Genomic DNA, 14,708 nt, shown 5'->3' on the forward strand with positions numbered 1-14,708 from the left:
TGTTTTTGCAAAAGAAGTTCAGAATTTTCTCCAGAAGCTTTAGAGACCAGTCCCTGGTGCTCTCCACCTTGCCAGCTTCATTCCACATCTGGCCCTGTCCCTTGCTTTTCTTCCCGTCTCTTTAGTGGCAGCTTTTCATAAAGAGCTTGTTGAAATGTTATGATTCCCTCAAGAGATCACAGAGCAGGTTTTCAGACTGCCTTTCTTGCAGTCTTTAGCACAGAAGGAGATCACAGTGTCAGTGTGTCAGTGTTAGTGTGTCCCAAGAACGCCATGTACTACTGCTGGTAACTATTTCAAATCTCAGCACTTTAACAACAACAATGAAAAATAAAAATCCAGTCTAAACCAGTTGAGGTGGTATCTGTTTGCTAAACTGCAAACATAACTTTGTCTTTCAATCTTTGTTTTCCTCCTCTTCTATCACAAAGTATTAAATATGCCTAAAACTTTAATAAAAATATTTGGGAAACAATATAGATCACGTGAAGGAAAATAAGTTTTAAATTATTTTATCGCTGAAAAATATTTTCTAAATTATAAGATAAAAATGTCTGTTAAAGCAGTAATGAGGTATTTTTTCTCACTGTTCTAAACTTTATATATGTGTGTTTGCATTTGTACCACCACAGCAAACAGGAGTTCTGCTGGAGTTAATATTTGTTCACTATTCATCTGAGAGAGAAATGCTAAAATAGTCATTCTGCTGAGTGATTGCTTGTCTCCATCAGTGAAACATGAATTAATAAATTTTATTCTCCAGTGATGAGAAGTATAATCTAAAGAATGAAAAGAGAAGCAAGGGTAACCCGTGTCATAGACCTGCTATCATTCCTATCACAAAATGTTTTCAGTTTTTCAGGACTTTTCCAGCATGCAGACTGAATTGCAGTCAGATTAACTCAATATTTGGGTTTGTCTAAAAATATTTCATTCTGACCTTTCCTACAGAGATTTTTTTCTAATCTTTTAGTATTAAAACACAGATATTGTTAATATTACCTCCGAGGGACTTGCTGGATGGTCTTAGCTATGAATTATAGTTAAAAGTCTGTAGGATGGTAGGTGATGAGTTTTTTATACTCTGTTTAATTTGAAGGTTAAAAGAAAAAAAGGCAGTCAGACTATGTCAGATGTCTATAATGGCCTCTTCAAATAGATTTCTCTATTATATATAACTATGCAAAATATCCATTTATCAATTTATTTTGAAAATGTATACAAAATGAAAGTACAAATTTAAAATTAGGTTATACAAATAAAATTACTTGCAAATAGCCAGTCTCTTTCTTTGGGACATTTTTATGATACTGATTTAATGCAAAGAAAACAAGTGATTATCTGAAATCATGTTTTGCAATATGAGCCATGTAGCTTCAGAATTCTAAACTGAAGTTCAGTGTTGTGAAATGCATTTTATCTTTTCCTTCTTTTGGAAAAATAGTTTGAGTCTAAAATCCTGCATTAAAATATGTCTCTTGAGTCCAAATTAGTTGAGAAAGGCATGATAAGAAAAACCCAAATCATGAGCCAAATAACCGTGGGATTAAAAGTTAAACTGCTCCTGTATTGTTCACCAAGCCACAATTTTGTAGTATAACCAAACAAAAATTGCTGATCTTGTTGTTAGGACATAGTTTGTGCATTTTACAGACTTGAATTGCTGATGACCTGTTATAAATTATATTATGATTAACTCGCTTCACATTTAACAAGCTCCTTCCAGTGTATGTGTAAACATAATAAAAGGTTCAGATTGCTTGCACTGTAGGGGCACTTTGCTTTCTTATCCCAGTCCTAAACAGCACAGCTACTGTGGGTTTTTGGAAGCAGTGTGGATTTCACCACCTCATTCAAAGCTGTTTTTTATAGACAGTGTCAAAGTTTGATCCAGTCATTTTTACAAGCAGTTCTTTGTCTGCACGCAAAGGACCATTCACTTAAATGAAGTGCTGGGATTTGCCCCCTTTGCTATAAATCAGAATGTGATCTGGCTGCACCCTTGCCAGAAATGATTACTTGTGTTAAACTGAGCCAAAAGGCCTGGCTTAAATCTGGTCCACTGAGGGCCAGAAACAGAAGCGCGGTGATTGATGGTGCTTTCCTTCATGCTGGCTTCTGTTTGAACATGCTGGAAAGCAATAACCTTGAACAAGATTGATTCTGGGTTGTCACTGATGCACTGGGTAAAACAATGCTTCGCTAATGGTCTTTGTGTTGATTCAATCTCTCACCCAGCTGGCTGAGGAGCTGCAGAGCAAACCACTGAGCAGTGAGATCAGAGAGCTTTTGAAACTCCTTGCAAAACCCAATCTCAAGGTGAGGATGAGTTGCACCTGCAAAGTGTGTTCTGCATGGGTGTGTGCATCTGCTTCCTTGGGCCATGTGTGTGTTTGTCTGCTTTAACAAGTACTGTTTAAGAATGTATGCAGTATTAATCAGAAATACCTGTGATGAAGAAACACATTTAATGTTGTCTATGCATTTTTATGCTATTAATTGTATTTATAAAAATAACCACTTATTTGAACAGGATATTTTAAAAAGTAGATAATTTGTATTTCTTTTGCTGTCTTTTAATGCATGTGCTTCATAAGTTTATTACATTTGTGCTTTTACTGAAAGGTTGTCAGTCATACCATTGATTTAACTGCATCATACATAAGGAACTCAGTGTGGTATTAAGGACAAAATTCATGAGGGATAATGTTTTTAAAACATCTAATTTTGAAAAGTTTCTGTAAAACTCCTGGGGTTCTCTGTGGTGTTTTTAAAGTACTTGTTACCTTTTATCTGACAGTAGACTATAGAACCACTGAATCACTGGGGTTGGATGGAGGTTGTCTGGTTCAACATGCTGCTCTAAGCAGGGTCCACACTGAGTTCACAGCAGGTTGCTGAAGGCTTTCTCCTGTCAGGTCTTGGCAATAAATGCCTGGGAACAGACATTCTACAAGTACTCTGTGTGGCCTCTTCCAATTCCTAATTACCCTCCTAGTGAAAACTGTTTTCTTAGATCCAGTTGGAACCTCCCTTATGTATCATTGCTGACGCACAGGATCTTGTTATTTTTCCATTGTTAAGAGAAAGAATACCTTAGTGCTTTTGACGGATATTGAGATGGGAATTAAATGCAGTAATTGATAAGTTGAAATGAAAACTGCAGAGTGGAAAGGAGTTCTTTTAAAGACAGTTGCTCTTTTATCTTAAGTATAAATACTTATATTTATCTCAAAACCTGAGAAACTATGATATCTTCAAAGTGCTAAAAAGTTTTAAACATCAGTAATACTTGCTTTTTGACAATTTTTACACTGATGCTTTTTCCACAGTTTGTAAAGTGACAAGCTATTTTTCTTTGAAATGGTAAATAATGCCTGTGGGATATTAGAAAAGGAATTGTTGCATAAAATTGCAGAGATCCTAAGCTCCACTGTAGGTATTTTCTTTCTTCTTTCTTCTTTTCTTTCTTCTCCATATTCTTTCATACTTCTGATGCTTTTTTTGGGTTGAGTTTGAAGACAACTCATTTGCCACAACTGTGTCTTTCCCTCTCCTTTTCTTACTTTCTCTCAGTCTTTCCCTCATGTGCACAGTCTTGCTGTCTGTTCCTTGGTGGCTGTGAAAGGCAATGTGATAATCTTAGTGGGATTTCAGGGAAACAAGTCCCTTCCCCTCAGAGTGGTTACTGTGATTGAGCAACTGCAGTAACTTAGCAAATGTCTTTCTTGGCTGCAGGGGGAGATGGCCAGCTGCAGGGTACCAAGCCCTTTGCATGGCCAGACTGCCTAATCCTGCACAAGGCACACGATTCCTTGCCCTGCAGGGACCTTGCAGGTGTTTGTGTTGCACCTTGTAGGTGTTTGTGTGATTTTGGGGTAAGAAGTGACAGTATGCAAGCTACTTTGCTTGTCCCTTATCTTCTCTCTCTGCCATGTCATAGGAAACATGCCTCAGAGTGATGGTAAATTGTTGCTGCTCCCTCCTCTGTCATGTTGAACAGGTGACTGTACTGCATTCAGTCAGAGGCTATAGTTGAGAGTCTTCTCTTGATCTCCCCTGCTCTCTCTTGGACACAAAAGAAAAGGAAGGACATTTCTGGGACTCAGTACTTCCAGTTCCTCCCCAGAGATGTCCTAGTCTCTTCAGTTGTATCTGAGCTTATGCATATGTTTTCCTAGCCCTTTGCTATTAGGTTTATGGCTAGAGAGGGTTTCTTGGTTTTGTTTTAGATTCCTGGGACAAATGATGGCTAGAACAGCTTTTTCACACACCTGAAATTACTTGGGATACCTGATCTATCTTTTCCAATGATGTTCCATAGACTTCTTCTAAAAACATATATGGCTTAGTTTGGGATTGACTTAAGGTGGCTCTACATTATTTTACAGGGGCAACTTTCCTCTCCTGGCTGGATTTATAACTGCAATGTTAACTGGAGCCAGGAGAGCTTCTGCTTTCCTGCAGCTCTGCTCTAATGTTTATAGCATGGTGAAGGATGCTTAGGATTAGTTTACTGCACTACATCGCTGCTTCCACAAGAGTGATGGTGTAAGGGGACAGGTCTAACAAGGTGTTTATAACTTTGCAGGTTTGGTTAACGGGCCAGAAGAAGGCTGGGAGAGGTTTCTAATCATGTCTAATTAGAGAAATGTTTCTATATTTTAATTCTGTGTTATGAAACTCTTTTGTTGAATATATTTCTGAGTGTTTGCATCTGATGAGTAAAACCTTCAGCAAGTTTGTGGTACTTTTCATTTTTATCCACAAGGAAGTTTTCTAAAGAAGAAAATAGCTTCTCTGGGTCAGTTATATTTATCAGACCTGAGATTTTCAAAAGTTCCTAGAAATAATTCCAAGGTTTTTTCAGGTGCGTTTTCTTCTGAAAAGAAAAATAAATTGGGCATTTCTAGTCTTCTAAAAACTGCATGAAGTATCCAGTTACAGAGTTGGGTTTTTTTCCCTGCTCTCAAATGTGGCATCACTTACCGTAATTAAATGAACTAATAATGATTGTGGTTTATCTTTTCTGATTAAAACAGAACCCTGGAAGTAGAACAGAGCACGTAGCTCTGGGAAATCAAGTGGATTTGTTTAACTGTGTGTTAGACATTTCATTTGCGTTCTGGATTTAAAAGATAATTGTGTAGCCCTGTGGACACAGGCCAGCCACACTTATTATTTTTAATTTCCAGCACTGAATAAGGACTTAGGGTTTGCATTCTTTAATCTTGCTTTACCTTGTTAAAGATATCAAGACACAGAATAGTATTTCCATACCTTGGAAGCTAAATCCAGTTAAATTTTTTTTTTTAACCACAGCAAAGATTAGTTCTTTGAATTAGATGTATAGAATAACCTGAGTTGAAATGGACCCACAAGAATCATCAAATCTCACCTCCTGGCCCTGCACAGGACACCCAAAGAATCACACCATGAGCCTGAGAGCATTGACCAAATACATTCAACTCTCTGGCTTGGTGCTGTGACCACATCTATGGGGAGCCTGTTCCAGTGCCCAGCCACCCTCTCGTATCCAGCCTAAATATCCTCTGACACACCTTCAGACCATTCCCTCAGATCCTGTCGCTGGTCACCACAGAGATGAGATTAGTGTCTGTCCCTCCTCTTCCCCTCATGGGGAGGCTCTTGACTGCCACTGAGGTCTCCCCTCAGTCTCCTCCAGGCTGAACTGACCAAGTGACTTCATCCACTCCTCATATGGCTTCACCTCCAGATCTTTCACCAGACAGAAACTGCACTTTCAGAAATGTAAAATACAGTTTCAGAGAGCTGGGCAGGCAGACTCAAGCATGATCTGCTGGTGTTTCAAATCACCCAAATATGTCCTTGCTTGGATCCAAACATCATTCTTACTGGAGCTACATAGCACTGCATGCAGGCTGGCCTGGCCTGACCTTGAATAAATATACCTACAAGTTTTGTGTCTCCAAGGTATACATTTTATTGCAATTTAATAAAAGCAACCAAACAAAATGCCCATGCAGCTCACACACAAACACAACAGTGTAAGTTTCAATACATTTAGTTCTGGTTATCATTTTAGCTTTGACATGTTAAACTCTTAAGCTGTTTTTTAATGTGAAAACTAGAATATATAGTTGATATATACATGAAGAAATGGTATTTCTGATTTAAGAGAGGACATGGCTGTGAGTGCTTTTGTGAAAAATATTAATAGTATAAAGAAGTAAGTATTCTCAACTTCAGTGGTTTATAATTTGGCAAAATTAACAGAACCTATGTGACAGCAAAAAAGAATGTCTTTAAAGAGGAGAGTTGTACAGAATTCTGAAAATAATGACAAAAATTTAAAAAATTATGGTGCATCAGATAGACACAAGTGCAATCAAAGAGGTATCTTTATAGAAATTTGGGGTTTTTATGAATCTGGAAATACTGCTGTTGAAAGCACTAAGCTTATTTTTGTAATTCTCTATAGACAAAATATTTTTCATTGTTATGTAATTGTGTAAATTGGAACGTATAATTGAAAGACTTAGATTCAAGATGCTAACACAAAATACACCTAAAAGGGAATTTAATTTTGGCTATTTAATGAACATGTCACAAGCAAGTTAGTGAAATGGTTTTATCTGTTAGTAGAGATGGAAATGGGAAGGAGAGAAGCAGTCACTAGAGTAACTCTGTCAGTGACAGGGCAGAACTCCAGTGAGGAACACTGTAAGAAAAGAGATGTACAAATGACAGATGATCAAGCTGAGAATGAAAGACTTTAAAGCTTCCAAATTCTCTTCCACATTTAATTAAAAACTGTCTTGGATAACTAGGTCTCGGTTCCTTTTCCAACAAGCTGGAGAAAACTGTGTTCTTTTTGGGATGATGCCATTACAGAAGAGCATAAGTGTTATTTATATTTTTAATTATTTGAAAAACTGAAACGAATGACTATAGGAATTAACATTTTAGGCACTTTATTGCTGTTGGCAGTAAAAAAAAAAGACTGTTTAAGAATGAACAGTCTCTCAGTCCATTGAACCACGTTATCCCAATTATACTAACTTTGAGAGAAGCTTGATATTATTCAGATCTAAATAACGTTTAACTTTGTCTTTATAACAGCAGTTACATTTTTGATCATTACATACCAAAATAAGCAATTTACCATTGAAGTTAATCTCTATTATGGTAGATTAGGTGTGTTTTTAATTATATAAAATATGTCCTTTGTGGTCATTGGTGTAATGGGCAGAACAATAATTATTTCAGAAGTTAATGCCACTGTGCTAAAACTACTCTGAAGAATATTTATACCTTTATGACCTGGACGAAACAAAGCTATTCCAGTGGTGGTTCTGCCTGTTTCAGTGGAGTTTAAATTCTGTTTATGTGTGCTGGAAGGTTTGCCAGCTGCTAGTCTGAAACATAAACCAGGTACCTAAACGAGGGCACTCGGCAGGACTGAATGAGTTCAGTGCCTCATGGTGCAGAAGAATGTAAAGCATTTGGGTCCCTTTGGGGCACTGTACCTATAGCCATAGAGGGAGCAAGAGTTAGACATGCAGTATTTTTCTTGTGTTCTCTTTTATTACGATAGAATGAACAGAATTGTGGATGTTAATTTTAAGATTACTTGCAGACTGAAGGAAAAAACTGCACTTGTACTAGTGGGAATGTTACTGTTCATACAAAATACAGATTCTTTGTTTTAAGTTGGGGGGTAGAAGGTTTAATTGCTTTCAAATCGCAAAGGTGCATACACCAGCAAATTGCAAATAGGATTTAAGCTTGCTGTTTTATTTGTAATTAATTTGTGGTACACTTGACTTTCAGCTTTACAAAATAATTTACATTTGTAAATATTTTCATCTAATTTCACCTCTTTGACTTTCCTTCAGAATAGAACTGTGAGTTAAATAAAACTAAAACTGCAGATCCAGGGCACTTTGTTCTTAAATACATGCTTCCTATATTTGATTACATTTCTTTAAAAAAATAAATAGTGCTTCTTTGAACATGAAGCATACCTTTAACATTGTCCTGTCCTGTTCTGGTATTTACTGGGAAGTTTGTACATTCTACTCTTTATTTTGTAAACACCTGTTTATACCATCATCCCTGCCATCTGAGGCTTACTAGATTTGCATAGTGGCTTAATAGACTGTTCAGATCAAAGTGTGGCTTGTTCTGTTAAAAAAGCAAACATTTTAAGCCTTTATCAGCAGAGCGTTCTAAAGCTGCCTTATAGTCACTGGTGAAAATCAACAATGTAAATTAATGTCCAGGAGACTGCGGTCTTTTTTCTACAAGAACTTTGACATTAAAGCACTGAAAGAAAATATTGAGCTATAATAATATAAAACAAAATCCATTTTTGCTTTGAGAAGTTCATGAAACGTTTCACGTAGCATGTAATTAAAAAAAAATAAAGGTAATCTAAACTTCATCTTCTTTCCAACATTTCCTTTGTAATTAGACCTGCTGAAGATTTTCCATCAGGGCTTTTTCACTGAGCTGTGTGTTTTCTGCAAAGTCAACATTTTCCACTGGAAATGGCTGAGATTTGCCTACAACTGTTCAGGTTTTGTATCTGAAGAGCTCAAAATACAAATTTCAGGTCTGTTAAGATCTAAGCTACGTTTGGGCTGCTACTGTATCCTTGGCATTTGGGGGACCTTTTGGCCCTGTCATGTAGAGACCTGTCTTTCCATACGTACCAATGTTTTCTACTTTTGTACACATCTTGGGAGACCATTCTCCTCTTCATGAAATATTTATATTTACAAATGGTAATGCAAATCACAGTATCTGTATAGAAAGTAATTTCCCATGATCTTTAACTATTTGCTCATCAGTGGTCTGTGAGATGCGTTGGTAGGACTGGTTGTAGGAATTGTGCTCATACATGAAGAGATATTACTATACAAACACTTGAGATTTATTAATATGGTGAGCTGGAGTTCAGTGAACTTCACATGTCAACTGAAAATTTACCTACGTAATCCTTACTTGTAAAATCAGATGCCATTAATTTGTTAACCTACAAAAATGTGCTTAAATTTGATGGTATCCTGTGAAGTATCAGCATGGAGATAGAAATGTTTATTTCTCCCCCTAATTAATAGATGCAAATGACTGCAACAATCAGCGAGGACCACAGCATTGATGATTTGATGACATTGGTAGATGGATAGATGGCCCACAGATGTTCTGAGCATACCCAGCCATGAAGCTGGGCCAGAGGGGACAGTGCTGGGAGACTTCGGTTGGCAAATGACTGAAATCCTTCTGCCCAGTGTTTCATGTCTTTAAACTATTTGCCACTTTGGGAAGCTATCCATCACATATTTTGGCAACCAGATTGAGGAAAAATATATTTTATTTGTAACTCTTTTCAGCTTTACACCTTGACTTCCGATTTCCATTTCTGTTTGCACCCATAATAATTTTTTTTTTTTTTAATAAAGAAAACTCTGCTGGGTAAGGAGAGCTGGGAAAATATATTTCTGTCTTTATTTTTGGAATGTTCATGGTACTGGGATGGAGTAAGTAAAACAAGAATGTAATGGTGAAATAGACCTTTTAAAAACAGCAAGAAAAGCCTTGATTTTTCACATCTGTCAGGAAGAGAAAATCAGAAACCAGTTGTGGCACACTTATTGTTGTAGGAGCTGACATATAACAGTATTCAATATATTAGAAGCCTAGAGACAAAATGATAGAAGGGAGGTGAATGAATGTACTTCATGAGTATGTTTAAGTAACAACCATCGTGTTACTCTGGAAATGCTCTCAGGTCCATCTGGTGATAACTTGGCTCATGTCCAGCGCAGAGCTTGTCTGTCGATCTTAGACGTATGGATATGAGAATGCTCACTGGCAGCCAACATATAATAAACAAAGTGATAGATAACATAAACAAAAGTGAAGCCAGGCAGGTTGGCAGCAGAAAATATGAAATCTGAAAAGTAAATCAAAGAAATTCTTTGGTTATATATACTGACTTTCCGACATGAGGGAACCAACTCTCACCCACCTAAGAATGTTGAATTGCATGCATGTAACTTCAGCATTTAGATACAGAAAATAAAAGTTGGCAACATTGTTAAAGCCAGTAATTTAGGAGGAGGAAAAGTCATGACAGATAAAATCATATCCCTTTCAAGTAGTAATTAAATTCATCTACTGAAAATGAACTAGTGAAATGAAGAAACTGCACAATATAAACCAAGTAGTCCCTTTTTTCAGATGTCATCTTTTTATGCTGCTTTTTCCTTCAGTGATGTTTTTCCTTTGCATTTGTTGGACCATATTGTGTTTGAACTTTCCATTCAACAGTCTCCTCTTGTCTACATCATTTTTAGTTAGGTTCCCATGTAGTATAAGTACTCTATAGCTGAATTTAAGGCCTCCTTATCAAATAAAGGCTGGCTCATTCCCAGAGACACTTTTTTAGAAAAGGCAACTGCATCCTCAGCTTTTGCTTTCTTTATATTTTCGTATGATTTTTTTGGGGAGTCTTTGGATGGCTTTAAACCAATAAAAGGAATATGCTACTACTGTAGACACTTAATATTCTTGGGAAGCTGCCTCTTTTTCAAAAAAGAAATTGATTAAGAATTGCCAAGATATTGAAACAGTGCTGCTGTCTTGGCATTTTCCACTCTGAAAACCATCTATTTGTACTCTTGGAATTTACTTAAACGGGGCTTAGAGCTTCAAGGACACCTCAGCTGCATGAATTGTTGTGAATGTAAAACAGACTGTCCAAGTTCTTCACTATTGATTTAAAATCAGAGGTTTTTTTGCAGTTACCCACAACTGAAGGAAAATATAGGGCTGTCATCTGGAAGGGTATTAACACCTTTAGCAGATGATACGGACAGACGGAGTGCGTGTTTCTGTGAACACTGAAAGCAGTTCGACTTGGGAAGCATCTCCAGGGGCTGTGAGCATTGAGCCAGAGGAAGCGGGGGTCTGAAGAATCAGAAAGTTCATTTTTCTGTTGGCTGTTGCTGTCTGGCTACCAGCTGCAGGTAAACCCATCAGTTCAGACTGGTGAATCTGAAATCAAGAAATAGCATTTTCAGGCAAGGAAATTACTCTTTTGTGAAAGGAAGTTCACACAGTGAATAAAGTCCACCATAGTAAAGAGGAAAAATTACTATATACTGAATATCAGTCCAACTGAGATGTTGTTGTGCTAAGATCATTAGTCTATGGTAGATATTAAGAACTCAAAACCACACATCTACAGTAGGTGTTATTATTTTGAACCACTGCTGTGACCCAGCTGCATCAAAGATTGGAAGAGAAGGGAATTTAATTGCCAGCTGGACAAGCTTAAACTAGAGGGCAAGTCTAGTTTAAGTACAGATGCAAGCATGCAAGTACACTTGCAAGCATGGAATGTTATTTTCTGTTTTGTGCATAGGTAACTGCTATCTTCTCATAAAATGTATAATTTATGCATATTTTATAAAGGATATATAGGAAAATGTATCATTTGAAGGATGGAAGGAAGTAAATTGGCCCAGTTTTCTTACCTCTTACTTTGTACCCTGATTATGAACATAAAATTAGGCTTTAATTAAAGGACCTTGTTTAATTTTTCTTACTGTCCCCGTCAAAGGTTTTTGCTTATGTTGATTGAATAGTGTGAGTGATCCTCAGTGGCAAAAGCAAACTGATTTAACTGGAAGTTATCTGATTTCTTTACCATTATGTACGCCATGTATTTAACTTGGAAATTTTGTACAAAACAGAGAATCACAGATTTCTCTTGGAAAGTGATTAGATGAGTGCAGCATCAGAAAGAATAATACTACTTCTCTGATTGATGTGCAATTACTGTAGCTTGTAAAATACATTTTTTGCACTTATTCCAGCCATCCTCTGGCCACTTCAGCAGCACAACTGAGCTTCTCTTGCCTGTAGTTTTATTGTTTGCTTCTTCTTCTGGATTATACTTCATGCTTTAGCAGAGATGAAGAGTTCAGCTAATGTGATTGTTCTTATCTGCTGATTGAGATGCCTGTTCTCACCTGCCTTTTTGTTCCCTTGGTAACCCTTATCTTGCATCAGGGTTAAAGTTGCACATAGTCCCTTAGCAGGCATAGTTGGTGGGGAAAAGATTGTTATGTGCTGTTGCTTTCTGATGGCTGCTTTACCATATAGTGGCTAGAGTCTCTGTGCCATCACCATAAGTGCTTGGGCTTTCTGCTGGGTTATTCTACTGTTGTGTAAATTCTTGCACATATTTGGCTTTTATGATTTCAGTGCTTCTCCTTCCATTCTGATGCTCTTGATGTCTTTCCTTCAGTGGTCCAGTCTTCTCCCAGCTTTCAGCTTTTCTTTTTTGGTATTTATTGCTGGATGACATCACCCACATTATTCTAATTTTATGCAAGTCACTCATAAATTAAACTTGCCAATCTTGAACAATTTTCTCCACCAACATTTTCATCCTTTTTTATTTCTTCTGTAACTTTATCTCAAAGGAAAGCATAATATGGTAGAGCTCCCTGGAGGATGAGCTCTGCCAGGTGAGTTCAGGGGCACATTGCTGTAGTTGCTGATAAAGTTACTTTTCTCCTCAAATGAAACTTTTCTGTGCCAGGCTCAGTGGCAGTTACTGGCACCATGGCAAAGCAAAGAGGTGGAAAATGTCTGTGTCTCACCTGATGGAGTTCAAGCTGAACTGCCAGAGAAGGTGGCTGGTGCAAATGATCCAAGCTGTGCCCTGGGACAGCCCAGTCATGGGCCATTTTGTTCCATTTTGCTGACTGTGCTGCCAGGGCAGTAATGTGCTCCACAGGCAGAGTTGCCAGCCACTAGGTTGGCAGCACACTCTTGTTGCAGCTGTTGGCTCTCCTAAAGGATGGTTCGAGTTGCTACAAAATTTCTATTGATGACAATTCCCTTTTTTCCAGGTACTATTAAGAAAGAGGCTGTTTTTGTTTCTTCACCCGTTTTGTTTCACTTCTTTAACTTACCATTTTCTAAAATGCTTTTCTAGACTACTAAACACAAAGCATCTTTTAAAAATAAAGCTTAGATGGAGTTTTTTTAAAATAATGAGGATTTAAAATCATAAGGAGCTGTATTGAATGAATCAGGGGCTACTGGTGTATTTTTACTCTTACAGATCTCAAAATATAAAGAGAAGCAAAATATAATATGACATTTGTCATTCTTTTATAAGAGCAAAAATATAATTAGTCTAGTTAAGTGATACACATTTTTCAAAGTATAGAACTGTTTTCATTAATAACATTCTCAATTTAAATAAACATTTAAAGTTTCAGAATAGTTTAAGAAAAAGAACTTACAACATTTCCAATGTCAGATTTTCTTCATGTAAGTTGATAGTGTAAAATTTCAATTTATAAACTGTGAAATGATCAGTGATAGTTTTAATACGAAAAATACAGCACTAGTTATTAGACATTTTAGAGGTCTGATGAAAGTATTCATTTCCAGCTAGATCATGTCTAAGAATTTAGCTGAACATCAATATTTATATTTAGGTAGTACAGGAGTTTGAATCATACCTTCTTTCAAATTCTAAATACGGACCATGTTTACATTAGTGAATCATAAGCATAGAACTTAGAGCTGAAATAAAATCTTTTTCTCCACAGGTGCTTAAATATACATGACCCAAATCTCAGATCCTATGTACATAGTTCTGAAGAACTGTGTATTTGAAAACAAAACCAAGCCATTAAAAAAAAAAAAAAAAAAAAAAAGGTATGCACTTCTTGCAGTGTCCTGTGATAGTTAAAAAATTAGTGTCATGGAAATGAATCAGTTCTTCACTTGTATACAAGAAGAAAACATTACTATCATTACATTGCCTTGTGCATTTGCTGCACAATTATTCTGGATAAATATTTTTCATTTTAGGATCCAAGTTTTATTTCTTGGCACTTGCAATTTGTTTATTTTTAAATAAAGCCTTAACCTTCTCTGGTTAAGTTATCAACTCTGATACAAAGTTTTTTAGACTATATTACTTTAATGGTACAAAGATTCTGCTGAAGATCTGTGGATTTCTTCTTGTGTTGAGAACATACGAAGTGCTCTCGAGGACAGGCTGATCATTTACATTTGAACACATTACGTGAAATCAAAATGGCTTTATAGGTTTTGTTTGCAAATTAGTTACTGCCCAAAGTGCTGATGACTATTTCAGAGCAACTACAGTGGACAGAGAGTAGTGTGTTAAAAAAAGCAGCAATAGAAAACAAGAAGGAAAGACATCTTAGCATGTTCACGGTACATCATAAACAAGTTTGTGATGACAGAAGCTCTTCTGAAACTTTGACTGAGAAAAGATACATCGTTTCTGGCATTCCTGCTCTTATCTGAAATATGTATCTTTGCACTGAGATAAAGTTCTGCTGGAGTTTGAGGAAAAGATTTTATATTGCTGACTGTAGTATGTTATGGCTTAATATGGTTTTTGGAAGGACAAATGAATGGGTTGATAGGTTCTAGTTTTTGTGAAGTTGAAGTGAAGAAAAACATCATAAATACCAGGCACTGATTGGTATTGGCTTGTAGCACTTGGGATGCATCATTGTTCTGTACGTGGTGTCCAGGAGCCTCATCTGGCAGTCAGAGTCAGACTGGGAAGTTTCAGTAAAACACTGGTGGCATAGTTCAGTGTAGAAGGGGACAGAATTGGTTTTGCAAGTTTCATTGCCAAGGGTAGGTTTTTT

General features: G+C 36.8%; 1 protein-coding gene across 2 annotated transcripts in view; it reads left to right on the plus strand.

Moving 5' to 3' along the window:
• MPP7 (MAGUK p55 scaffold protein 7) overlaps positions 1-14,708 on the plus strand; it is a 145,938-nt gene that overhangs the window by 83,996 nt on the left and 47,234 nt on the right. For both annotated transcript variants that reach the window (XM_079299632.1, XM_079299633.1), the window contains exon 6: positions 2,239-2,319. In XM_079299632.1, coding sequence (XP_079155758.1) covers positions 2,239-2,319 — 81 coding nt within the window. The remainder of the gene's footprint in view (positions 1-2,238; positions 2,320-14,708) is intronic.

The sequence above is a fragment of the Erithacus rubecula genome (genome assembly GCF_903797595.1).
Source record: "Erithacus rubecula genome assembly, chromosome: 3".
In the NCBI taxonomy this organism is placed as follows: domain Eukaryota; kingdom Metazoa; phylum Chordata; class Aves; order Passeriformes; family Muscicapidae; genus Erithacus; species Erithacus rubecula.